Source organism: Apteryx rowi, unplaced genomic scaffold (assembly GCF_003343035.1).
Source record: "Apteryx rowi isolate R43461 unplaced genomic scaffold, aptRow1 scaffold_15, whole genome shotgun sequence".
Taxonomy (NCBI): domain Eukaryota; kingdom Metazoa; phylum Chordata; class Aves; order Apterygiformes; family Apterygidae; genus Apteryx; species Apteryx rowi.
The window spans coordinates 241,515-268,334 of NW_020447752.1; the positions used below are offsets into that span (position 1 = coordinate 241,515).

Consider the following 26,820-nt stretch of genomic DNA (forward strand, 5'->3'; position numbering starts at 1 on the left):
GCGCGGAGGCGGCGGCGCTTGTTCCCTCAGCGGCCGCCGCCCCGCGGCGCCTGCGAGGGGGGTCGGGGAGCGGCGGGGGGAGCCCGGCGGCGGGTAGGTGCCCCCGGCGGCGGTCAGGAGGCCGTCGCGGCCCAGGGCGGGTTGTGGCACAATAACCGATTATTTTTTTATTTTTATTTTATTATATTTTATTTTGTTTTTTAACGCTTCCCTCATAACATTAAAAATTCATTAATTATTATTTGCCTATTCGTTTGGCTATGTTTTCTTTTCTGTTGCTTTTCTTTGGTTTAACATTGATCATGTTTCACCCTGTTTTTCATTCCCCCTGTCTGCAATCAACTTCTTCATTCCAATAAGGCTGGGCACAGAGTAAGTTTACTCCTCTTGGCCGTTGCTAACACTGGTGGTAAGGGCTTGTTAATGTTACTGCGTGCTGTGAATGAGGTGATACGTACATGGAGTTATAAAGCGGCTGCTGTTCAAGCCATGTTCAAGACTGCACCTAAATTCCTGGCTGAAGCCAGGTGTTGTATCATACTTGGTCATTATTTTATGCTACCAATACATGTGATTATTAAACACGCTTGAATAATTTTTTTGTTGTTATTGTAGTCTTCTAAGCTTTTCTCTAATTAAAGGGAGCTGAAACTTGATTTGGGGGGAAGTATGGGGCCTCCCTGTTCATCAGCGAAGGAAATGCTCTTTGAATGCATAAGCTCTGCTCACTTCAGTGGGGTTATCTGTTTTAAGTGGCAGCATAATTTGATTAAGTATTAAATACATAACTTGTATTGCATGCACAAGTCCCTTAAGCATCAATTGGAGAATTCATCTATTGCCACTTTGTTATAATCAAAATCGCTTGTTATGAATATGTTTTTTATATGCTTTCAAGTATACCATCTCTAGACTGATAGTAGTAAGAGTATTTTTCACTTGGAATTCTTACAAGGCCATCAAAAATGTTTATTTTCCTGTCCTGGACTTGTTTTAAATTGGTAACTTGCAAGTTAAAAAACTTGTGTTGTTTTACCAATACTTTCAACTATCTGTTCTCCAGAGATGCATGGCTTTGATACTAGCACTGGCACTTTCTTAGTTAAAAAAGAAAAAAAAAAATCCCAAGCCCTCTCTGCCTTTTTTTATGACCTTTAGCATGAATATATTGGCATAGCCTAAGGATAAAAAAGATAGCAAATATTTAAAAGGGTAACTTCATAGCGTAGTTACCACTGTTTATGGATTATATCCTTTACAAACACGTTTGATGGCTGTCCTTTTAGGAACTGGCTTACTAACAAAACATTCTGGTTGGGAGATAAACTGTTGCTGTCAATATGGAGGTATTTATCAGGATAACAGGGATGACTGTCTTTAGATCCAGTGTTTCTACAGTGTAGTAGTACAATACCCATGCTTTATAGAGCTTTTCATGCCCTTTTTGCATAATTAATTTATTGCTACTTTGCTTGCATTAATTATTTCTTTATTAGCACATTTAAGCCCTGTGAGGTTAAACTATTGTCTTACTGCATCTGAATCCTTAACTTTGAAGCCCCCATTACTATGATGTTAGAGAATCTTCAGGCATTAAATTTGTATTCTTCTAACATCTATTTTACCGAAACTATGAATATATCTGGTAATGGAAACACTGTATGCAGCAGTCTGGTTTATCTTCCGTGCAGTGTCCTGTTTAACAAAAAAATTGTTGTCTTACTCTGCTGTTGTTCAGTGGTTCCTACAATAATGGCTCTGATTAAGCTTCCTATTCTGGTTAACCCTTAACACATATTGCAAATTTGCTTTTTTATTACTTTTTATGAGGAAGAATAAATAATTAAAGTAAAAAAAAATCAGTTTATTGTAGTTCCCAAATTTGTGTAAATTACATCGAGTAGTAATACATTTCTTTTGTTATACCTCTATAAAAAACAGAAGGGTCTGTAGAAGTTTTTTGTTTTTATGAGAGCCTCTACAGACCCTTGTGTGTTTAAGGCCCTTGTCTCAGCACCATTCTGTATTAATAGGGGCCATTGTTTTCCCTCAAATATACATAAATTCCATCATTGTTTCATTTTTTATTTCAATAGCTTTTATATCAAAGGCAAAATTATGAAATTGAGGAAAATATTGCCATGTTTTTTGCTTCCTAATGGTTCTTGCTGGTCTTAATAAGGCTCTGTAATGATCTTTCTTTCCTGCCATGACACCTGATAAGTTGGTGTTAGTATTAGGAGATCTTCACATTCCACACCGATGCAACAGCCTTCCAGCTAAATTCAAAAAGCTGCTGGTTCCAGGAAAGATCCAACACATCCTCTGCACAGGAAACCTCTGCACCAAGGACACTTATGACTACCTCAAGACTCTGGCTGGGGATGTTCATGTTGTGAGAGGGGACTTTGATGAGGTATGTGCCTCTCTTACATAAAGGCAATATTTAGGTTATTTGTAATTTAAGTAAAAGTGGGTAAATGGAGCATAGTATTAAGAGCAATATGAAAATCAAATTGAGCAAAAGAGCTGGGGTTATGATCAATCATGTGACTTGCCCAGGAAGTAATTTGTGTACTTAGCCAAGTCTAGGACTCTGGCAAAGAGGATGTGCTGTTGTCAAATCACTGAAGTTCATTGCATCTTATTAAGTTCTCAACAGTTTTCATGAAGGAGCTTTGTAGCTCTCGTTGTGTAGTAGTAGGACTAGTTACACAGAGTATTTCCATGAGCTCCCCACTTTCCTTGGTGTTGCATCTTTTAATATAAGCTTGTATAGCTAATTCAACTTTTTTTTTTTTTTAATTTTAGAACCTGAATTACCCTGAGCAGAAAGTTGTAACTGTTGGACAATTCAAAATTGGGCTGATCCATGGCCATCAGGTTATTCCTTGGGGTGATATGGCCAGCCTGGCACTGCTACAAAGGCAGTTTGATGTGGACATCTTAATTTCAGGACATACACACAAATTTGAGGCATTTGAACATGAAAACAAATTCTATATCAATCCAGGATCAGCTACAGGAGCTTATCATGCCTTAGAGAAGTAAGTGAAGTATGGGAAATACCTATGGCGATTTTCTGTTACACTTCTCATTGATAACAAAATTGAAGGACAGTAATCATTATGAAGGTTGGTGTTTGTAAATTTAAATGCCAGGGATGGGGGTGGGGGTTGACAGCACTTGTTAAATCTCCCTGACTGAAACAAATGATAGTAAAATACTTAAAGCTTGGATTTGGTGTACTGTGCTTACAAAATTCAAATCCATGTTTCTTGGAGTGACTTCTGTTAAGAAGTTTAATAGTCAAACACTAAAGCTATTAACTATACTATTAATACTATTTTCCTCCCCCCTTTCTAGCAACATCATTCCTTCATTTGTGCTGATGGATATCCAAGCTTCTACAGTAGTTACATATGTTTATCAACTAATTGGAGATGATGTGAAAGTAGAAAGAATTGAGTACAAAAAATCCTGAAGTGTCTTTGCTTGTCTGGTATTTTTACCATCTCATTCTGGAACTGCAAGTTTCTGCAATACTTGATTGCTAGTTTACAGTACTACACTTACTTGCTAACAGCTTAACAATGTAGCTCATTGGTATCAACTTCAAACCAACAATGTGTTTGCTTATTTTCTCTTGTATGATTTGATTTGTAAAAATATCCCATTAAAATAACTGGTTTAAATACTGTTCCTTAATGTTGTATTAAACTTTTCACTTCATAGAAAAACTAAGCTTTATGAACCATTGTTGAAAAATGCAAGTTATACCTGCTTTTAAAGTGTCTAGCAGTACTTTTTCTTGATAATGCTTAACAAACAGCCTGATGTAGATTTGGTGATTTATGTCTAAAGGATAAATTTAGCATAAGCCTCTTGTAACAGGCTTAAACGCATTAAAGACTGAGATTCTGGGAGGCATGTTAGATTTGCTTCAGAATCCATTTGATATTAAATTTTTTCATTCCAAATTAAGTTGAAAGAGTAAAGGGATTGATAGATTCTGAAAAGATTACAATCAACTCACAACTGTAGTAATTTCACTGTAGAAAGTTTAACTTTAGTCTTTTTATAGTCAAAGTGGTTTAAAACAACTTGTATGCTTTACTGAATGATGGTCTAATTAAATCTGTAATCAGTGGAGAGGGGCTTTCCTTTACTTAGCTTATATATCTATGTATCTGACACTGTATATATACACAACTTCCTCCATGTACAAAAGTTTTAAATAATATAATTCTGTATGGCACTTGTACTACTACTGAGGACTAAAAAATTGGTTGTTCAAGAGGACTGGAACTTTTGGTTCTCCTACTCTCAGCTGGTTGTAGGGAACTGAATGTATTTAACAGCTCCCACTTTTCATGATTGCTAGTTTTCCAATAAAAACAATTATCTTTTGTCTTCTACAGAAGATTTAGAATTCTAAAAGTGGCCTGTTTTCTTTGTGTATTTATATGACTCCTACCAGTGCAGTATTTGTGAAAAGCTGTACAGTATTACCATTGTCATGAAAGTGAGTTAGACTAATGGGTTATCCACAAAACTTAAAGGATCAACTAGGATCCTTACTTCTGTGTCATAAGCTTTGACTCAATACCTTACTTCTATTCACAATAAACTTGCTTTATCTTAGAAAAAGCTCAAGCATTTCATTCTGGCATCTTAGGGGAAAAAAATTAGGTTTGGTTACCCTGCATGTATTGCAGTGAAATTTACTGCTTTTATCTTACTAGGGAGCTACAGAAAGAACAGTTTAAGAGAAAGCTTCTGCAAATGTTGGTTTCCATTAAGAAAGGTCAGTGAGTGAGTACAATGTGAACTTATTGACAACTTCATCATTTAAAAAAAGAAGCTTATAGAATACTTTAAAGCCAAAATCAATTTGTCAGTTTATTTATGCTCACTGTAATTAAAATTAGGATTTGTCTACAAAGTGTATTTACATGAAACACATCAGCACTTAGTTTAAAAGAATTTAGCACAAACATAGAAGGTGATGTTTATGTGAATGAGACATTTTAGAGAGATTCTGACAACAGAGGAAATAATATAAGGTTAGTGGAAAGAAAGTTAATTAATCTGAATATCAAAGTGCTGAATAAGAACCTTGCTGTTTAAAAGAAACAGGAAATCCTGCTGTAAATCTAAACTGTTTCAACTGGGATAGAATATTTTTGCTGGTATGGAGAGAAAAAAACAGCCTAGATCAGTTAAAAATCTGAAAAGCTTGTGGTAGCTTTTGGTAAAAGAGCATTAAGGTTTAGTTCCGTGGTAGCTGACAAGAACATGTATTCCCAATGCATGTCACTAATCATGCCAGTAGAGGGAGAAGAGACAAAGGGTAGATGAAGACTTTATCAATTACAGGTCTCCTCTGGTCCATTTTGAAACACCTGGCGGGTAAGAGGACAATATTAGAGTTTAGGAAAACCAGATATAATTTGAGTCCTGTAGAAGTACTTAACATTCGAAAGCTTAGCACTACGCAGATTTTATTAAAATACATTTTATTTGAATCAATGAATATTTTACTATATACAAAATATTTTACTAAAATATTGGCTACCTAGCTTTTAGCAAAAAGAGTTAAGTGAAAGCCGTAGTTTAGAAACAGGGAAACAAATACTCATCAGGTATGATGGTGGTTTGTTTTACCTTCAGAATATCAGAAGTTGATGCATCCACCAGAGTGGGATTTCCACATTTCTTTTGATACTCTTGTATTAGGGCTGTCGCATCATCAATGCTGTAGGAGGCAAAATTTTTTCAACTTCATCAACTGAAGTTCTCTAAAAAGCCAAGAATTTAGACTATGTGCACTGAAGTATAACACAAGGTATGAACCCCCATTTTTGAAGCCAGGTACGTCCTATCATTTCCCAGTAGAGGACAACAAGCCATGACAAGTCTAGCATTTTTACCTGTGGCTGTTAGTAAAACCCACATATACTAGAATTTAAATAGTTATTTGTTGGTTCCTATCATGTTCTGACTGTAGGATAACTGGTAACAAACTAACTTGGAATACTGAAGACTAAGTATTTGGGGTGTAAAATCAAAGTTAGCAGCAGTGCACAATGAGCACAGGTGCTATGAGTCACTGAGATTGCTGATTTAGCACTGCCCTGCAGTAGGTTCAGTGGCAATATTTAAGTGGAACCTGATAGGCATTTCTAACTCTTGAAAAACTTACTGGCCAAGCCACTCCTAAATCTTGAGTACAGGCAATTTGTTTATTGTTTTCAAAGTGCTCTTGCTGCTGAAGCTGTGACTCTGGGATACTACTGAGCTGAACTCGTCTGAAGGTAAGGTAAACTGATTCAAAGCAAAAGCATTTACTGTTTCAGTCAGGTTACTTCTATTTTAACTGAGTTTAATCTGCTTGCCAGTTTAGGGGTAATAAGTTGTTATTTTGGCTCACATTGTGAAACTGTCCTCTATGTATGCGAAGTAGTAAGGTGAGATTTTTCTTAAGTTTTTTTTTTTTTTAACTTAGCAATACTTTCAAAACTCTTAAGTACTTAAGATTCTTAAATATTGAAAAATCTCCAGGACTTAGGTAACTAAAACCAAAATAAAGGAAAGATTCAGTTTCTATGATTAGCATCAGCAATGCATCATGTTTTACTTTCTATTAACCTACCAGTTCTTGCTGGCAAAATAATCCACCAGTTCTTTAATTCGGTGAGTGTTCATCAGTTGTTGCTTCAACAGTGAAAAATACTTAGTTTTCAAAAATTTTTCATACAGCTTCTCATTTATAATGCTGTCCAAAATCAAAGCTCTAATCTGAAAAGTAGTAGATAAAAGTTTTAGTAGTGAAAAAGTATTAATATTTTAAACATAAGAAGCTTGATCCTTAAATAATCAGAGCTCAGATTTTTCTTGACAGATTAAAAAAACAACATAAATTCTGCTCATTACAGTAGTGCTGCAAAATGGCAGAATCCGTGAAGACTAACCTCAGATTCAGATAGCAGAATGAGGTAAGAAACTTGCCCTTAGAAAGTCAAGGGAGGGTAAAAGAGAGTGCCGATTTGTGAGCCCTTTGGCTTTTTTGCATAAAAGATTTATTTAGAAAAACAAAGTACTCCTGCTGCAAACAATGCTGCCCTACAAATAGGGGCAGTCTGTAACATGGCACTATGGAAAAAAAAAATTATATATATGCCAGTTGCACAAAATTAATAAAAATGCAAAAATGCCTGAAAATGTTGCTATATTTTAGAAGTGTGCATTTTGCCAACTGATGCTTGGCAAAATCAGGGTAGAGAGAAAAGAGGTTTTATGTACACTGACCCATCAAGAAAATCTGTAAGTCAAAGGTAAGAGAAATAGATGTTATTTATTTACCTGAGAAGCAAACCCCACTACTTCTCCAGTGTTCATATGTTCATCTATTTGTTGCAGTACAGTTTCTGTGTTACATGTTGATAAGAAACCCTTGCAAAAAAAGATATAAAACATTAATATTCTGTGAATGATTACAATATAAACTCTTTCCCTTCAGAACAAGTATTTGATTTATTCAGGAACAGTTTGTATTTTGAGATACTAGGTACAAATATGAAATTCTCAAACCAGTATCTGTGCAGTTTGACTGAAAGAGTAGTATTTTTATTACATTTAACTCCAAAATGGTATTTTGCTGTAGCTGTTATCAGAGACTTTCTAACTGTCATTGCCAGACTAAATTTCTTACACTAGTGCTATAATTTGGGAAAACTTTCCTAGCTTGAACTTTAAACAAGGGAAATTTAAGAATTTAAGATGCCTTTACTTGTGCCAGTGTTGACATGACAGATAGGGAGCAGCCTACAGTGCTTCATCAGGGAGAATGACATGGAGCATAAAGTCATGGAAATGAATGAGAAGAGAAAGGAAACAGTGAAGATACATGAATATTGAGGACATAGCTTTGAGGCAAAAAGTTTATGTCGGAACATGTGATGCATATCAAGCATCTTTCTAAAGAGATGGGAGCTCACAACCTTAAACATTTGTCTGAAGTAGGATTCTGTACTTCTCTTACAAGCTGCTGGAGACGAGCCCACTAATAGCTCCTCAGCGATTATACATGTTGGCATCAACTTCACACTGCTTTGGCATATAGGCTTGTTTTTTCTTTTCATGCACACTGACTATTCACTGTAAATAAACACTGGATATCGGGGAAGGTAATACTTTGGTAAATATTTGGAGGAAGTGGACGGATGAATCAGCTGCTCAAGGCCTCTGCTGGGCATTACAGACCTTATAACTGTGGTGGAGGGTGGGATCCCATAAAATGGTTTCTAAGCCACAAAAGACAAAGTCATGTGACAAAGCTGCTGAGGATGACTTGAAGCTAGCTGATTTTTTTTTTTTTTTAAAGGGAAAAAGGAGGAAGTGTTCACATGATCCCTTTCAGAAGCAGAAATTTAGGGCAATAACTAACTGCTGTGGGTGGGGGTTGCTGAGCAGCTGGCTCAGCAGCAATGTATTCAAATAACCTAGAGTTAGAAGATACCATCTTTCAGTCTCTGTTGAAAATAATACTTTTAAATGAATTCCCTTTGGACAGCAGAAATGCATACTTCTTGTTTACCTGAATTTGCTGCTCTCGTTTCTCAGACTGAGGAATCAGCAACAGACATCCCAAAGCAAAAGCTGGAAGGTCCAGCTGTGCATATTGTTTAGCTATTCCGATGACGTCCAAGTCAGCCAGAACAGGACACCTACAGAAGATTAGGAGGGAAGTTCTCGGCTATAAGATGTATAGCTAGATGTCTAAATATTTTCAACAAAATTGCTTTGAGATTTTAGGATGGACAAATATTTTTTAACTTTATCTTATTTTCAGAATGGGACAACCTACGTTAGCTGAAGTTTCACAGAATACAAATACATGGTGACATTCTAGCTTAAAAACATGACACCCTTCCCAAATTTATAACTCTTTCTGAACACTCTAGGCCTTATTTTGAGCTGAAGTGTTGGCAACTGCCCAGAGTATTGCTGTGATACATGTGCATCTGCACAGAAGTGTGAGCATGCTCTTTAGCTGGATCCCTTTCCAGTATTTATTTCCTAACTGGCTTTTGTTTCAGATCAGGGTCTCTGAGCTCTGGCTCTTCTGTCAAGCAAGTCAGAGCATTGATGTGAATTAGCTAATGGTTTATGGTGCTTTTTTTACATTGTAAGGCAATGCAAAACAGGTTTATGTATAGAATGTTTTGGAGAGTTAATACTGTAGGTTAACCATGTTTATATATGTGCAGTTATTGGCTTTTTTTCCATGTAAGGTTTACTCTTCATAGGAAAATGAATGCGTTCTCTCTTATACTCTGTTTAACGTTTGGGGAATCATACAATATTTTGCTAAGAAAAAGAATTAACTGGACTTCTAGGGTGACCATCAGTCTCCAAAAATGTCAGGACAGAACTGACATCCCTCATGGAGGCAGTGACGGGGCAGATAGATAAACTGATTTTCAGCACTCTGTGCAAAGTCCCAGTTCTGAGAGCAGTTTCCGGTACAGTTTAGACAGCCAAGGTACTGAGTTATAGCACATGTTGCCAACAGCCTGTGGGCAAGCACTGAATTTTGTTTGAGTATATACCCTGATTCTGCCCCTCCCACGAGAGGCACAAGGCTATTCCCCATGCCTCGGGTCAGAATCCCCAGTTCTCAGAGCTCCTTTGCATGTTCCAGGGGGTTAGAAGAGTGATTGCAAAGGGGAGATTCCCACTCAAACCATCCAAATGCAGGATGTAGTATCTACTTACTTCAGCAGAATCACAAAACATTCACAGCATTCCTCTAACTGCTTAGGACTTGGTGGACATGAAGCTAAAAAATAAAGATATGAGTGACTGAAACCATGATAAAGTAACTATATAACAAAGTTACTACACAAGCATGACAGACAGCTGGTAATGATGTACCTGCAAGAAACGGTGACAGAACTACACTTCGCCAAGCTCGACTGAAGTTGGGAATCTGTTGAAAATAAATTTTTAAAGTAATAGCCATACACAGTTGTAACTAAATGTACTTGCAAACACAGGCATCTTGACCCATTACAGGTGGCAGAAGTCTGTTGTGTTCTTAAATATTGGAGGAATTATTCCCTAACATTGCTTCTCCCTCTCTTAGACTAAGATTCTTGCCATATTTTGACATTACTCTGTCCGACTTCATAAAACATGTAAAATAAGGGTATGCTGAAGGAACCATAAGTGCAAAATGAATCACTTAAGCAATGAATAATTGCTCAATTGCATGGTGCAATGTCATAAGAATAATCATTAAAGAGAATTTTTTTCCATGTGTAGCACTCCTTTGTATAGATGACTGCCACTCACGCACAGGATACTCTATGCCTGTTAGGTGAAGAAGAGCAAGAGACACTGGTGGAATATTTGCTTACCTCCCACAATGAATGAATCCCAGTAATTGCTATCAAAACTTTTCTTAGATATTGCATCTGAAACATAAACATTACATTATAAAATGCTACAGTGTTTTTTGCAGATTTGGTGATAATCTACAGGACTGCATTGTGCTTGTCCTGTGTGTAGAACGTGAACTTAGTTCCTCAAGGTACCTCTGTTTCCTTTAGGAGGAGCAACTGATGCATGAGGAAATGCAATTTATAGTTTAGTAAATTAAATTTTCACTAGCAGTAGCAGCATATGTTGTCTCAGGAAGTACCCAGAATTTCCAGTAGTAATGCAACTGGTGCTGAAAACTTGGTGATCCTGTCGTCTTTGCTATTAAGACCTGACTCTCATTAGATTAAAGCCAGCTTGAATACCTGCTCATGATACAATCACAATGCCAATCACATCTCTTACCTCCTTAGGTTATAGTAACATTGTTTGACAACCAGAGCTAATTAAGATTATGAATTACAAAATTAGGATTACTATCATAATAGTAATTATGATAGTAATCCTAGAACACTTGAGGGGGTAATGTGTGTGTATACACACAGATGTGTAGATACACTCCGTTTGTGTGTATGTGTATATATGTAGTTATTATGCATATTTTTGTCTATATATGTTGTAAAATTATAATACTATGAAGAAATAATTTATCATAGGATTTAATCTTCTTGAAATCTGAAAGGTTTTCCCCCTTCAAAAAGTTTGTACAGCTAGAACAATTTAAGATCAAAGTTCTCAAACAGTACCGTTAAAACACATTCCTCAAAGCTTCATAAACGTTCAGGGACACAGAGCACAAAGTAACCATGTAGACCACAGATAAGGTAATAGCTTGCAATAAGTTTAGAATTTATATATTTATCACATTCTTCAGAAATTAGTGGTTAAAAAAAAGCCTTTCTCTCACCTCACTGTAGAACTTCATGCTTAAAAGTTCCTTACCATATTGAAACCAAGAAGCTTCTGTAGCAGACCATTCCAGAGCTGGGAGTCATATACTTTGTATTCCAGACTAAGTTCAGACACAAGTCTAACAGCCTGAAGGAGAACAAGGACACAGTGTATTTTAATAAATATACCTTTATGATCTTCAAGCTTTTTCTGTTTGCCAGAGTAATTTCAGATTTTTATAGTTTTACCTGGACCTTGATCACCTGAAAGGTCACAACCATGAATGTAGAATAATTTTGTATGCGTCCTGAAGAGGATTAAAAAAACCCCTACACTTTATCATTTTATTTTCTAATTTTAGGAAGACTAAAACTTTTAATCTGTCATTTTCATATTTTAAACTAGCATGTGTATATTTCAGCTAAAGAACAGATCGCTTCTCTTTTGTGGCTATAAATTAAAAGTACTACAGTTGAAGCCTTCCTTAGTAGAATAGCATCCTTTCTTGCCATGAACTAATTTCTCTCTGGAAATCTCATTTACCTGCCCTTATCTTCAGTGTTAATTTAGCTGTTTAAAAATCATACTCAGTAACATAAAGCAATTGTCAGATTTATGTTCCTAAGCAGAGCATAAACTCAGTGTATTGCTGGCATATTAGATAAGTAACCGACAGCTATTCTAAAAGTATACACCTGTTAGTATTTAATTCATATTGAAGTACAAGGTATTAGTCTAAGCAATTTCAAGTACCCAATGGGTTATTAAAAAAGGGGGACGGGAGGAGGGGAGGAAAAAGAAAAGGTGGGAGAGGGCTTCTGCAGCAAAAATCTTCCCTCCAAGGCAAGAGACAAGGTAGGGATACACGAAGGTGGGCAAGTACTAGGAAATAATCATGTGACGGGCAGTACTCAGCACATCAACAGCTTGTAATAGCAATTTATTAAGCATTATGGCAAAAAACAACAACCTAGTGAGATGTTTTTCATTCTCTGATATTGGCACTCTGAAACAGAAGAGTCTTTAGGGTAACTGCATACTTCCTGGGATTTTTAAGTGATCATGAGTAGTGTATGTACCATGGAGCAACTTATGTTTAGAAATACATGCACTACATGGAAAGGTGCACATTTCACACAATGTGTAGCAAAAAAAGTCACAAAGGATTTAAGATCATACCGTGGGTTCATGGCTGTGATTCTTCCATAGCCCTTTAATCATCCCTTCCTTGGGGCTTTTATGAAATGATTCATAAGTATATGGAATATTCAAAGTTTCAAACTCTGCCAGATAAATGCAGCATTTTAGAAAATACCTGTTTAAAAAAGGAAAAAAAAAAAGGCAAAAACCAGGAGCTAATAATATTTACAGTGATCATTATAACTTGCATAATGAATCTCAGGAGAATATTGAAAAGGTGTTTTCTGTTGCTTTAATAAAAGGGACAATAACGTAGATAGTGTTTGTATTAATGAAAGAGATCAAAGACCCTGGTAATACCTACGGAAACCTCATTCTGAATGATGGACAGCTTGAATCATCTCTAAAGATAAACCAGTTCCTGTAACTCTTACACTAGAATTTAAGTCACATACAGAGACTGCATATTTACAGAAACCCACATGTAGGTATTTGGCATCGCACACTCTAGACATCACTTTCCATAAAAAGGCTGTAACTCCAGGTTACCAGCACAGATTTATATTGTGGATCTACTTTGAGCAAGCTGGTTCTACAGTTACTTTCAGAGAACCAACGTTATTCTGCTGGGGTTTTGTTTTTTATTTTTGCAGAGGATGTCTTTGCAAGATGCTCAAATTTGAAGATAAAAAGGACAACTTATACTCAAGATGTTCTATCTAAAATAAAATCTGAACATTGTCCTATATTACAGATAGCAGAAAATACTTCAGTTAGTAGAGAAGTAACCGCAATCTATGCAAAATGGATCAAAGTATTTTCTACATAATGCTATGTTACTTCCAGGCTTACCAAAAAGGACTATGATATACTGGACTGCATTACAGTGAAGTTAAAAGATCTAATTATCAGAAATATATATATATATATTTTAAAAAACCTTCTCCAAATATTATAGATTTGCTTCCAATGACTGTTAAAGACTAGCAATATGTTATTGTTAAGTAATACCTTAAGGAAAATTCATCTTACTTTATTTTCTCAATGGGTTTCTTGAAGAGCGATTCCACAGTATTGGTATCCGCCAAGTAGAGCAGACACTTAAGTGCTCTACTCCTGTGAGCAAATGTCAACTGATTAACACCAATTGGCTGAGAGGGGAGAGAGGAGAAAAAAAAAAGAAGTGAAAATCTACAACTATTGGTTGAACAGCGGAAAAGAGGGTTATGTGCGTTTTATATGATCTTTCTAAGATTTTGCATTAATTTAGCATAAATTTATGCTAAGTAACAGACTGGATTACCTTCGACTTTTATACTGCCCAGTTGAAATATTTGTCAACCTCAAAGAGTACTGCTAAATCAGCTGTTTTATAGATTTAGAGTATTAATATAAAAGAGAAAAAATACCCCCCCCAACAAGTGTGAAAGACTGAAGGTTAAGGGTGTGCTAAAATAATTTTCCTGCTTTAACTTTACCCAATCAAACTGAACCAATATATTACTATACTAGCTTAAAGCATTTTCTAGAAAATGTTGAATGAAGCTATTTTCAGGTAATATCAGCAGTAAATTTAGAAAACCTAGAGTTCAATAGCCCCTCTTTACAGTCAACAGCAAAATTAAATGAACATTAATTTTACTCCAAAAGAAGGGGGGCAGGGGGGAGAAGCATAGAACTTGCACAGGCCTATAAACTATCCAGAGACAGATACAAAACCTGTATTTGAAATCAATACAGTTAAACAAATGATAATATTTGATTTTAATAGGAGGTAAAAGTTTAAGTAGCAAGTTAAAACTAGTATTTAGAAACTTACAGATGTGGCAGATGTTGTAATTGCAAAAAGCATTCTTGAACTGTAATCCATTGGGCGTGACTGAAGTAGATATATAACTCTGCAAAAATGCATTTGTTTTAAATACAAGTACAGCATTGCCACTGAAGTAAAATATATCATTTTTCATATAAATGTAAATATATTTCACTGTCAAAAAGAGTTTGAGGATAAGGGATTCTGAGGCTATAGAAAATGATGGGAAAAACCCAAATGACTAGTCTTACAAACACTTACATATGTAAGTTATTGCAAATGGAATTTCATTTTATAACTAAATATTTGAAGATTCAAAACTGACATTACCAGCAAATAAAAAAAGACAAAATATAGACAGATATTTTTATATTATCTAGTGCCATTAACTTTTAGAAAGCAAAAGAAATGCTCTGATTACAATATGTAGAAGTTAAATAAATCAGCCTTCATTAAAATGTAGCTCCTGCGCTTGCAACAAAGCAGTAGAAATGGGAGTGCTATAGGGCAGCTATCTCCTATGCAGTTCTATTTCTGCATATTAGCAGTAATTATTAGTTACAAACTTTACTATTTGATAGGGCAAGAAGATAAAGTCTAAGATCGTCAGCACTAACATGACATTTCTTGCCTATACTTGTTTATCATTAGTCTTGATATGAATTTTTTCTTATTAGAGACTGCAGCAGCGAGTTCTGAATCTCCTACAGTAATAGGTTTCTTGCCTATGGAAAAGCCAGATATAGTTAAACTTGTGAGATAAGAATAATTGGCTATAATATGTGTAAGACAATACATATACCTTCGGAGTTCTTCATCTTCCTGTACATCTCCAAAGATTCCTTGAGTTTTCTTTAAAAATACATGGGGGGAAAAAGGTTGTAAGAGTTATTTGAATTGTTTGCAAAAATTGCTGGGTTGTGGATCTTTGCTTAAATCCAATCTGAAGGCTGGGCTCCCCTGTTAAAGCAGGCAAGGAAAGGAATTTTGATCTTTAATCAGTCCTCTCTTTATTTAACTGTATGTGTGGCAGTCAACAACACTCCTTCATCCCTCACCCCGCTAACTGGTATTTTGAAGCAGAGCCAGTTTCTGCTCCCTGCCCTTTTCCACGCAGGTGTACGGGGTACAACACAGGCAGCAGTCAACCCTCAGTTTGCTTTGAGCTGCAACAGGAGAGCATTCAGCCACTTGCTGCCTCTGGAATCACTGTTGGGTGAGGCTAATATGTTTACACCACTTCTTCACTCCTTTTGACTGGCTACACATCTTCAGTGCAATACTGAGGATAAGATTTTAATTTCTATACGGAGATAAGGAAAGGCATTTCAAATTATTCCTGCTAGAGATAGTGGCTTGCAAGAATGTAAGATGGTATTGAAATCATTTGTAGTCTGAATTCAGATGCATCTTAAATATATTTGTGAGTACTAAAGGTGAATTGTGCAAAAATAACGCTTTTTTTTTTTTTAAACAAGGGAGAAAAATATAGTTTATGTAATTGACCAGTTTTATCTAAAATCAAATATCCAGAGATGACTTACTTCTGATGGCAGTATACTTGGACACAGCCATTTATCTAGCAGTTTATCCCAAATTTTGTTCATATCCAAATTGTTGATTTCAGCTATCTCCTTAGCTGCCGCATGGATATCTACATAAATAGATCGAGACAATATATTTATGAACAAGTATTTTCTTGCCTAGGATTTTTTCAAAAAAAAAAAAACTTTTTTTGTCCTTTTGAAACTAGATAAAGCATACTTGCCTGGATAATCTCTGCCAGTTGGATTTTGGATTCTTTGGTCTATACTGCAATGCTCATATAGTAAAACGATAAGATTTGCTGGTTTTCCAATAGACTTTAAGTGTTCTGCAGTGTTCAACTTATGGGTTATTAGAACATTTTCTGTAGCTGACCTCTTATACTGCATATATAGTTTCTTCTGTAGGACTTCTGCTTTTTCATGTGCATCATCCTTTAGCAAAACACCACAATTCTTATATAAAACAACCTCCTTTTACTCAAAAGCTCTAGAAAAATCACATTAATCTTTTTATAGTCTAAAACAGTTAACAGAGGGTACAAGACTTGTTCTTCTGATGTGTTTCTGTATCTGTACCTACAGACATTTTTCTGTAAAGAGATGGTATTACCCAGGTTGCTCTTTGCTTTAAAGAAAGTATTCTCCATAGGTACAATGTATACTTCACTATCCAAAACACCAAAAGACAAAACACTATAATAAATACCTGACTAGATAACAACAGTTTTGCAAGTGGTTTGTCATTACCTTAGCTGTAGTATTCTTTAGCCATTTCTCAGCTAGATAGAGACAGAATTTCAATGCCTGAATCTGGTCAGGACCTTAGAAAAAAACAAAAATAGAATACACAAAGTTAGTTTTCATAAGTGTCCCCTACAGTATATAGAATATCCCTTTTAAAGAGAATTTTTTTTTTTTAAAAAAGTTCTCAAATATTAAGATATATGTTATTGCTCCTAAAGAGCAAAAATTATTATCTATTTAGACTCAGAGAAGTGAGAAGCTGGGATTTAGCTGAGATATTTCCTTTTGCCAGAAAACTTGTCTGGCAGAAGAGGACGATATGTTGGGACAAAGCTAGACATGAAGTAGCTTAAAGAGAGACAACATGGCTTAAATGAGAAAGGAAGAGCATAGAATGCAACAGTGATAGGTTGTACAACAGTGGTCCTTCTAGCCTACTGTTCAAAAGTGGATATAGGAGACAAAACACATCTTATTTTCATCAAACCTCCCCAGCTTTATTCAAGAATACTAAACTGATGTTTGCTTACAGTCTAGCTTTTCTTTTCTCAAACCTATTCTCTTCCTCACAGCTACTTTGCCCTTCAAGTCATCAGATATGTTCCTTACCTGTTGGAAATTCTTGTGCAATCTTGTGAGCAATAGCAACAGCCCACTCTGGATTAATTATAGACAACAGATAAGACTGAATTGTCTGTACAGTTTTAGTTGTTTCCTTGTTAATAACTGATGTATATCCAGTGTTTCTCATTTCAAATATTTTTGGTTTCAGGTTTTTTTCAAAGACATGTCGAGCTGCAGACATGTGTAAGGTATCCAGTGAAACCTAGAAAAGCATTAAAGTAGGTTAAAAGTTGTCAGATGCTTATAAGTGAGTCCAAAAAAAACATGTAAAAGGAAAGAAGAAAGCTTGTACTCTTTTCTCTGTGAGGGGGGAAAAAAAAAAAAAGATAACTGAAATAAATCCTTTAAAGATGTAACTTTACCTTCATTAATTTGGAAATCAACAGAAGTGTTGGGAAGGATTCCTCACTGAGCTCTGCAGCTGTAAGGAAATAGAGTGCTGCTTATGATAGTATCACAGTCTGCCTGTATAAAATTAAGCACTTTCAGTTTATTATTAGGCCTTCACTGGGAGAAAAAAATATAATCTTAAATAGGTAGGCTGGCCTGGGATGTGGGATACTTGGGTTACTTTGCTCTTCGAGAGGCTCTGTCCATTTGAGGACAGAACTCTGCACTGTATTAAACTCTATTGTATTGTCTTAGCTCGACTGAAAGCCAGTTACCTCACCAGCAGCAATTTGGGAGCACAAGCGCTTTAAGAAGCATTAGTAAAACAGCTACATTAGTATAGAAATACAGTTAAAGCAAAACATAGACCTAGATCTTTTAAGTTCCCAGATAGCAGAATGAAAGGGAATAACATATGTATCTAGCCAGAAAGAATACTGAACATACATATTATGTTCCAGAAACATTGTGTCGTTCTAAAGAATATCAGATGAAAGGGCAGTCTGGTTTGAGCAGCTGGAGATAAGGGAATCACATGCTCTAAAACATATTGGTGTTCCAGGTCCACAGGTGGGGAAATTCTTTTATAAGACTCCAGATGTTTGAGAAGGCTCAAAGCCTAGGGACAAAAAAGAGAGAGAGGGAAAAAAAACAAAAAAAGCTTGTGACTACTATATTTTTCCCCTCAGTAAAACCTAAGGTTCGGACACATATCATTTGGCAGAGTTACTATAGATCTGTAGAGGTTTTTATCCCTGCTCTGACTCATTGCTGAGAGACAGCTATAGATCATTATTTCTTGATGCCATTTTCTGAATGAAAGCTGTGTAGATGGAATAACTGATTTAATTTCAACAGACTCTTGAATAATTACACTAGTACACAATGTTACACTAGTAACAGACAAAAGAGAATACAGATGCTATTTACAAAGTAACAGTAGCATATTTGGTTGTACCTGATTCAGCTGGATACTGGTGTTCTTTTCATCAGCATTTTGCATCACTTTCAGGACAATTTCAATAGTTTCATAGTCATATGGATCAAGCTGTTCAAAATAATAAGATTTTATATGATTTCTCTTATAAAAACATACAACTGAGTTACACTTATTCAATTTTAATTCTAATTAAATAGGCATAATATTGAAGAAACAGTATAAACATCATGACATACTTCCCTAACACAAGAGACTTCTGTTTCACAATCCTAAAGCCTAAAAAAAAAAAAAATAGCTAGGATATTGCAGAAAGACCACTTACATTAGTGATGAACAGAGGGGAAAACCAAACAAAAACAAACAAACAAACTTCCCCAAAACACCTCTTTTGCTCCTATATGTTTTTAATGTATCATTTTAAAACATTTCTAGTATGGTGTGTTTCTTGAAAGCAACTTTTTTTTATTTGACTATTGTGTTCATTTTTTAATGCATGTTGGGGATGGAAGACTTCACCTATCTTTAAGGACAATTAGATATTTTGTTCTACTTTTCTCTATAGAGAACTGAAACATAACATTTACATTCTGTAGCACAACTGGAAAAAAAATAAGCTTTTTCAGATTTCCATGGAATGATAACCATAAGTGATTACTTTAATCTATCATTCAAGTGATGTGCAACATTTGAGATAAGATGCATACTTTCTCTATGCATTTCTGTTTGTTTGTTTTGCTTGTTATTTTTTATTTTATTTTTATTTTTTACCTTGTACAATATTCCACTGAGGCTCATGACCAGGTCTTTCGTGCTTTTCAGTAGAGGAATTATTGCTAGCGCTCTAGCCAGTAATGTGGAATGAGGTTGCTTCTCACTGTGTTCTGCAGAGTCATCTTCAATATGATTTGTATTAGCATTCTGGAGAAGAAGTGTTTCAATGCAAAGCTGCAGTGCGGCATCACTGTCCAGCATAAAAGTACTAGAAGAGAACAGAACGTTTTCTTCGTGACCTTTTGTGTGGCCAAGGTACTTATTTCCTTATGAACAAATTCACTAAGGCCAGAATATACTCTGATTTATGTCTGTCTTTTTTTAAAAAACAATTTGTATGTTACATAAATCAGGATCTATTTAAACCAAAATAGATTTCAATAGGCACAGTTATTATTACAGCAGCAATTAAACACAGGCCTGATTTGCTTCAATTATTACCTGCAGTAATTCAATATGAGATCTGTGTCTACTTTTGGATTCTGTACCAGAGTTCTTATGAGTTCCTTCTTCCTTACTGGTGGTTGTCTAAATACAGTCTCAAAAGAAATCTACAGATAAAGAAACATTTAGTGTTCTTCCCAAAGAACTCTTTTAGACAGTATCAAAACTTATTCCTTATTTAGTTAACCTTTTAACTTTTCCTTTAGCTACAATGCAGAGATTTTTAGAGCAGGAAAAAGCAGTGCATTTTCTGAATAGGCCCTGTGCCAAATGATGTTTAAGCACTTAAAGTTCTTTTACAGCATCCTTAATTAATACATTTCTCAATTTTTGAGCTTTATTTCAGCACAGGCAGAATGAAAAGTTAAAACAGAGCCCCAGCTTCCCTTACACTTGAACTTTAAATCAATGCAAAATACATCTCAAACTCTACTGACATTTAATCAGTTAATAAAACCATCAGAATATTCAAACTTACCCCAAATTTACCAAGTTGGATACCCCATTCTGCATCAGTAACCAATTCTTGGAATTTTTTTTTTTCTTCTTCTTCACCACAGTGGGCAGCAAGCTGTGCTCCAACCAGAGCTACTGCCTTAAAGGAGAGAGAACAGAAGTGAACACAAATACAGTAAACTTGAAAATGGGGAATACTAAGGTCTAAATCTTTAGGGGAGCTTAAACAATTCAAAGATCACACAATTGTATAAGAAGGAAACAGTCTTCACAGAAAATGTTATCAGGGTTACCACACCTCCCGAGTCAGCAGTTCATAGCTACTGGTCTAGTTACTTTAAAATTGAGCTTCTCAGAAATATTTTCCCAGTACTGTACTAGTGAAAGTGATAACAATACAAAAGGTATTTTTAGACACAACCTCTTCTGCAAATTGATGGCACTCTATCTCCCTATTTCTTTATCCTTCACTTCCCATCATCCTTTATCTTTCAATATGTGTATTTATTCCTTCCATTCTTTACAATTACTGTCAAAGAACAATTTCTCCAAAATATTATAGGAGCGGTGCACAATTCTACTCTGCAGTAAACGGAGGTGGTTTATCTCTTAGCGGTGCCCTAAGTACAAGTGGGGAACTTGTTCAAACACCTGTACCCTTAATAAGGGCAAACTACTGTATTTCTATATGACATTCCTAACATCTTGAAGAAACTCTTTAACATGCTGTTTATGTTGAAGAAATACATGGTCTTGTGAATTTACCAGAACTTTTTTGTAATTTTGCCATGTATTGTTTATGACATCCCAGAGTTTATTGAACATATCTTCCTTGGGCAAAATTGTGCAGTATCCCAATGCCAGGTTCTGATCTATGAGACGACAGTTGAACACCTGTGTATTAAAAGAAAAGAAAAGGAAGTGTTATAAAACTTTAAGACTTTGTTTTAATGGAACTGAGTACATATAGAGTACATATATGAGAGAGAGAAAGAGAGATTTTTTTTCAAGTTTAAAAGTTAATATCTGAATACACTGAAGCCCGTCTAAAACTAACTGGCTTTAGTTTAAACTACCTTAGAAGACAGCATATTGCAAGTTTTTCTGATAGCTTTTTAAAAAACTCTTCAGTTAAAGTGTTTAAAAAAAAAAATCTAAAATGAAATTAGGATTGAAAATCAGGTGGAGAATACCTGCAGATCATAAAGGCCATTATAATAATTTAGTAGCACTTAGACTCCCACAGTACTCAAGCTTCCACTGTACAAAAGCCTGCAGGCAGAGCAACTAGTGTATAATTTAAGAGGCACAGCCTGTAAGAGGTGTGCTAGGGTGACAACATGTGGCTGCCAGCAAGGTGGTGTCAGTTCAGGGGCTATTCAGTAATGCACACCCCCGCTGTGGAAGGAAGTAAGGCAGCAGGGGCTGCTGAAGCCAACCCTCTCGGGCTGTTCAGCCCACCCCTGTCTCATTCTAGCATGGAGACATGAGGCTGTGGAACCCACTGGTGAAATACTGTCACTGCTTCCTTCACCTTGTCTATCGTTTTTCAAGACGCATGTTTTTTTCCAGAGTGTGGGGGGTTTATAGCATTTGGCCACATGAAAATGTCAGAATTCTGTAGTAGGAAGGGTAGCCTCCTCTTGATACAGAATGTTCTTACCTTGTGTAGTAAGGTCCGGATAGTGGTCATAATTGCTGAAGTGGACTTCTGTTTCATAGCAATGAGAAAGCTTTTGGTGTCAGCTAGCATTTTTCCATCATGTAGCTAATATAAAAAAAAGATAGTCAGTTGATGGTTAAAAATAAATTCCAAGCCTTCAAATTCTCTTGTCATTTATAGCATACTAAGAAGCACTATAGTAATTTTAACTTTCAGAATTAAGATCTTAGAAAGATCTCTTGTGAATGAGAAAAAGGATTTTTGTTTCCCAGTGCTTTTGAATGGAGCAATGCTGCTTGAATATTCCCCTTGCAGCTTTTCCCATACTAATCAATGATAACACAATGTGAAACAGTATAATAACCTATTACTAACCCCAATTTGATTCCTGACCTCCAAGCAGAGGCTAGGAGTTTGGTTTGGAACATACTTTGCGAAGCGAAACAGATGCCCACAAGAAATAGAAAAAACCCTACCATCTCACAAAGCTACTGTGCATCTGATCAGATGGTAGTAATTTTTCAGGGAGGTCTTGGGGATAGCCTCTCCCTAACCTATCAGCTACTTGTACAACTCTAAATTTATTAATGGCTGACATAATGCTAAATTTTTTTTCCCCCAGCAAAATTAAGCATAGTCCTTGCCGTACCTTCTCACTCAGGGACAAATCCATGTTGTTTGATATACCATGCTGAAGACAAGATCCAAATGAACAGACTATTAGGCGCAAAGCTAACTCACACTGACTGCATTCCATGAGGTTTTGTAGTTCTGCGCAGATGGGTGTTCTAGCTGGCAGCAGAAGGTTCTGTCCTATGACATATTTCACCAAAAACAAACAACCCCAGAAAACAATTAGTGTGTGTGTATGTATATGTGTGTGTGTGTGTGTGTGTGTGTGTGTGTGTATAAAAGCATATTGTTCTTGGAATTTTTTTTTGTTTTTTTCCCCATTAAATTGGTATCAAAAGATCAGCCTTAATTTCCTTCATAAACCTTAAATTTGCAAGGTTTTTAACTTAATACAGACTCCCATTTTAGTTCGAAAACCAGATGTTTGTCATCTTCTTAGAAAGGCTGTAATGACCCCTAGCTAGTAGTTCTGGCACTTCTGTACTGAAAAAATCTACGGTCTTTGACAATGTGCCCAAAATCACACAGGTGAATGATAGAAATTACCATCAAGCCTGGTGTCTTTTGTGCTGAACCAAGCTGTCTCCCTAACATCAGTTTGTAAGTGGAACATCTAGACAGCTATTTAAAAACTACAAGCTAGTCATGCTTATGTGGGTTTAATTTAAACCCCACTTTAAAAGTATAAATAACTGGACAACTAGAGAAAGTGGTCAATCTGCTGTCATGGTACCTTTAGTAAATGCACAGTTTGCCAAGCTTGTTGAATCCAAAGGATACAGCTTTTTCTCTGAAAGACACATAAATATATGTCAGTAATGTGCCAAGATCTCAGCAACATTATGAATCCTGGAAGTAATTTAAAAATACTATACTTCAAGGACACTACGTAAAATAAGAACTGGGTAAGAAAAGTACATAAAATAAGCACTGGGTAAGAACAGAATTCACATGAATTGTAAGAGCCAGGACTGCTATTTTTTTTTCTGAGCCTAATTATAAGTCATTTTATAGGAAGGAATATCTCTTCAAATGCATAAAGGAATACAAGCCAGCAGTTTTGAGTAAATTCTTTATGTGTAAATCCCTTTGCCTTGATAGGGCAGCCAATGTAAACATTTATCTGTGAAAGTAATAAATATGATTAAACCAAATAAGCATATCCCTTAAAGGTAGATTTAGCCCTATGAAATAATATTTGCAAATAAGTGCTTTTTAATACACCAATGACACATTAGGAAAAAGTATTTATATCTCCCCCCCAAACCCTAAAAGTAATTAACTCTAAAATATTCAGTGCTGCATCTACAGAACTCTACAGTGTCTTTTTCAGCACCTACAACAGTGTAGAGTTTTGTTCATAATACTTGAAGTTTTCAAAAAGTTGTGTTCATCTACAATGGTGTTCAACATACAGACAATCATTCTAGATCTAACATGAACCTTATCTTGCTTAAAATCCTGTCTCTGCTAGTGGCCACCAAAAGAAGTCTAAAGAAGATAAGAACAAGGCAAGCTTATAGTAATACTTCTCCAGAGCACTATCAGTCTTCAGGTATTTGCAGTTCAGAGTTTTCCTGAACCAGAACATAAAGAAGCCATCTCTAGATTCTACAGCCCCCTCAATGGATACTTCTTCCACAAGTTCCCCCAATAGTGATTTCTGAGGTGTTAATTTCCACATGTGTGGAATTATTTCTGCTCCTAGATTAAAAAATATATATATATATGAAGTATAGATTGCATATTGACTCAATATTCAGGAAAAAGTTTACCAGAAATAGGCAGAAGAGAAGCAATAGTTTCATATGCAACTGGAAGAGCTATCTGTGGATCAAGAACTATCCCGTCTTCATTAAAGAAGTCATCATAAGTCCACTCTTCATAAGGATCTTTATCTCCTCCAAAAGCTGTTGTCTAAATAAGAACATTGTCAATAGTTTAAGTAATCAAAAGAACACCTAGCCGGTATATCTACTAACAAACTAAGCATTGCAAAAGAATACAGTTTTCCAACATAGGAATAGAACATGATCTTACATTTGAAAATAGATTCTATTATACTACTTTTTGTTAAATAGGATTGAAGAGATTTCCTACCTATATACTTTACCACACTTCTCTTTAATGTTGCATTTAGTTTCAAAGCCAAAACTCCTTCATCATTAATTTAATGGAGGCTCAGCATAAACATTCATATTATAGGCAAACATTTTTCAAGTTGATTATTTAGACAAAAATAATAACATTCAGTGCATAAATACGCTTGCCTATCTGCTTTGATCTACTCCACTTGAACTGTAAGAGCCCATTCATTTTAAACAGCCCAAAGCACTGCTTGACCTGAACAAAAAACAAAGATGCTATTCAAGAATTTGATCTGTCTTAAAATTTTACAAAACTGTTGGAAATGCTTTCACATAATACGTGTGTTTAAGAAACAATACATACATTAAAAACAAACAAACAAACCCTGCCTGCCTTGTTTCGCCATTTTTAAAAAAAGCTTTTATAAAGTCAGATTTCTATGCTCTCTAGCAGTCTTGGCAACAGCTTTTCAGTTAAAGCACTGCTATTTTCAGAGTTGCATTAGCAGGATTTTGTATACTGAAACATAAGTGGTGAATAACCACTTGTGCTTGTGCCACTGCTGCACTGCTTTTAGTGCTCACTTCAGTTTACTCTTTGCACTGGCATATTCAGGAAAGTTTTAAGTTGTAGTTTTTTTTAGCGAACTGATCAAATATTGCTAGAGGAATGTGAAAGAATTGTCAATGAATCACAGAATGGTTGAGGTTGGAAGGAACCTCTGGAGATCATCTAGTCCAACGCCCCTGCTCAAGCAGGGTCACCTAGAGCATGTTGCGCAGGATTGTGTCCAGGTGTGTTTTGAATATCTCCAAGGAAGGAGACTCCACAACCTCTCTGGGCAACCTGTGCCAGTGCTCTGTCACCCTCGCAGCAAAGAGGTTTTTCCTCATGTTCAGACAGAACTTCCTGTGTTCCAGTTTGTGCCTGTTGCCTCTCATCCTATCGCCGGGCACCACTGAAAAGAGTCTGGCCCCATCTTCTTTACACCCTCCCTTCAGATACTGATACACATTGATAAAATCCCCCCTCAGTCTTCTCTTCTCCAGGCTGAACAGGCCCAGCTCTCTCTGCCTTTCCTCGTATGAGAGATGCTCCAGTCTCTTAATCATCTTAGTGGCCCTAATGAAGGCATTAAAAAAAAAAAAAAGATATATTTTGTGAATATGTGTAAGTTCGAAGAAATTACCTTTGCTGTAAATCCACAGTTTTCTATTTGGCATTGTCTGTAAATATCCTTGGCAGCCAAAGTATATTTACATAGTTCCAGAGAGTCTAATAGCAAATCTGTAAAAACATTAATATCATTAGCATACTATTAATGAAAGGCTTATATGCCCTATTAAAAGAAAACTAGTTTTTTTGCATCACCTATTTTTGCAGAGGCATGGGTAGAAGTTCACTTTGTTTTCATGTTCATTTGAAAAAAGTTGTTTGGAAAGATGTTTTTTCCAACATGAACACAAATAAACAATAATAGTAATTACCAGGACTGCATATGGTAGCTGCTTGGCAAGCCATTTCATAGATCGCTGCTGGAAGATTCGTATCTTTAGGGGTGATCATTGGAACATCAGCTCCTAACATATGACAAAGCCTTTGACATGCTGAGAAGAGTAGCTTCCCTGTTTCTTCATTACAGTGATTTTCATAGAACTCCCTATTAAAAAATAGATTTAAAAAAGGCCTTTATTTTAGGCCACAGGCAAATAAAAATACAAAAGGGCATCAAATAGAAACAAATTCTGCTTAAATTATTTCACCTAGATGATTCACTGCAGCTAAAACTTCTCTGACTGAGGTGAAAAAGTACAATGGAGCTTGCCTTAGAGATAAATACTGAAGTGAACACGCTACTGAAAATAAGAAATATATTTAACTTTTTCATCTGATTTTTCTCTTGGGGATGGGGGTAGTAATATTGAACTGACAAGGTAAGCATGGGGCAGACACCAGTTAAACCCGTGACATTGTATGGCCAGTATACAATGGTTTTCTTCCACTTGCAGGAGTTGAAAAGCTCTCACAACAGCTATTTAATATTGTGATGATGATGCTTTACCTCGCTATAAAACTGTGAGGAAGTCTTGTTACTTAGTAATCATGCTATGGCAAAAAATAATTACAGTTTTCAGAGAATACAATACAACGCTATGCTTAAAATCTTCTACAAAAAGAAGAGCATATTGCTTAAACATTCCTCTTCCTTTTATGAACGCCCCCCTCCCCA

The 26,820-nt window shown here is 35.8% G+C and overlaps 2 protein-coding genes across 19 annotated transcripts in view; one reads left to right on the plus strand and one right to left on the minus strand.

Moving 5' to 3' along the window:
• VPS29 (VPS29, retromer complex component) overlaps positions 1-4,432 on the plus strand; it is a 4,782-nt gene extending 350 nt beyond the window's left edge. Inside the window, exons 2-5 of one of the 2 annotated variants that reach the window (XM_026058899.1) lie at positions 361-372; positions 2,225-2,416; positions 2,812-3,047; positions 3,367-4,432. In XM_026058899.1, coding sequence (XP_025914684.1) covers positions 361-372; positions 2,225-2,416; positions 2,812-3,047; positions 3,367-3,484 — 558 coding nt within the window. In that variant the 3' untranslated portion in view covers positions 3,485-4,432. The remainder of the gene's footprint in view (positions 1-360; positions 373-2,224; positions 2,417-2,811; positions 3,048-3,366) is intronic. The other variant, XM_026058900.1, reaches the window with a different exon arrangement.
• A 444-nt stretch (positions 4,433-4,876) lies between these two features.
• KNTC1 (kinetochore associated 1) overlaps positions 4,877-26,820 on the minus strand; it is a 43,851-nt gene continuing 21,907 nt past the window's right edge. For 7 of the 17 annotated variants that reach the window (XM_026058694.1, XM_026058701.1, XM_026058691.1 and 4 more), the window contains 30 exons: positions 26,078-26,250; positions 25,780-25,877; positions 24,278-24,419; positions 23,236-23,292; positions 22,519-22,682; positions 21,870-21,974; positions 20,972-21,100; positions 20,229-20,345; positions 19,748-19,857; positions 19,304-19,514; positions 18,554-18,643; positions 18,043-18,214; positions 17,568-17,626; positions 17,191-17,407; positions 16,585-16,658; positions 16,059-16,290; positions 15,835-15,944; positions 15,093-15,142; positions 14,297-14,375; positions 13,510-13,628; positions 12,517-12,652; positions 11,389-11,484; positions 10,425-10,481; positions 9,940-9,994; positions 9,781-9,844; positions 8,600-8,729; positions 7,366-7,455; positions 6,656-6,801; positions 5,668-5,758; positions 4,877-5,405 (listed from right to left, as the gene is read on the minus strand). In XM_026058694.1, coding sequence (XP_025914479.1) covers positions 5,370-5,405; positions 5,668-5,758; positions 6,656-6,801; positions 7,366-7,455; positions 8,600-8,729; positions 9,781-9,844; positions 9,940-9,994; positions 10,425-10,481; positions 11,389-11,484; positions 12,517-12,652; positions 13,510-13,628; positions 14,297-14,375; positions 15,093-15,142; positions 15,835-15,944; positions 16,059-16,290; positions 16,585-16,658; positions 17,191-17,407; positions 17,568-17,626; positions 18,043-18,214; positions 18,554-18,643; positions 19,304-19,514; positions 19,748-19,857; positions 20,229-20,345; positions 20,972-21,100; positions 21,870-21,974; positions 22,519-22,682; positions 23,236-23,292; positions 24,278-24,419; positions 25,780-25,877; positions 26,078-26,250 — 3,409 coding nt within the window. In that variant the 3' untranslated portion in view covers positions 4,877-5,369. The other 10 variants (XM_026058697.1, XM_026058696.1, XM_026058699.1 and 7 more) reach the window with 9 other exon arrangements.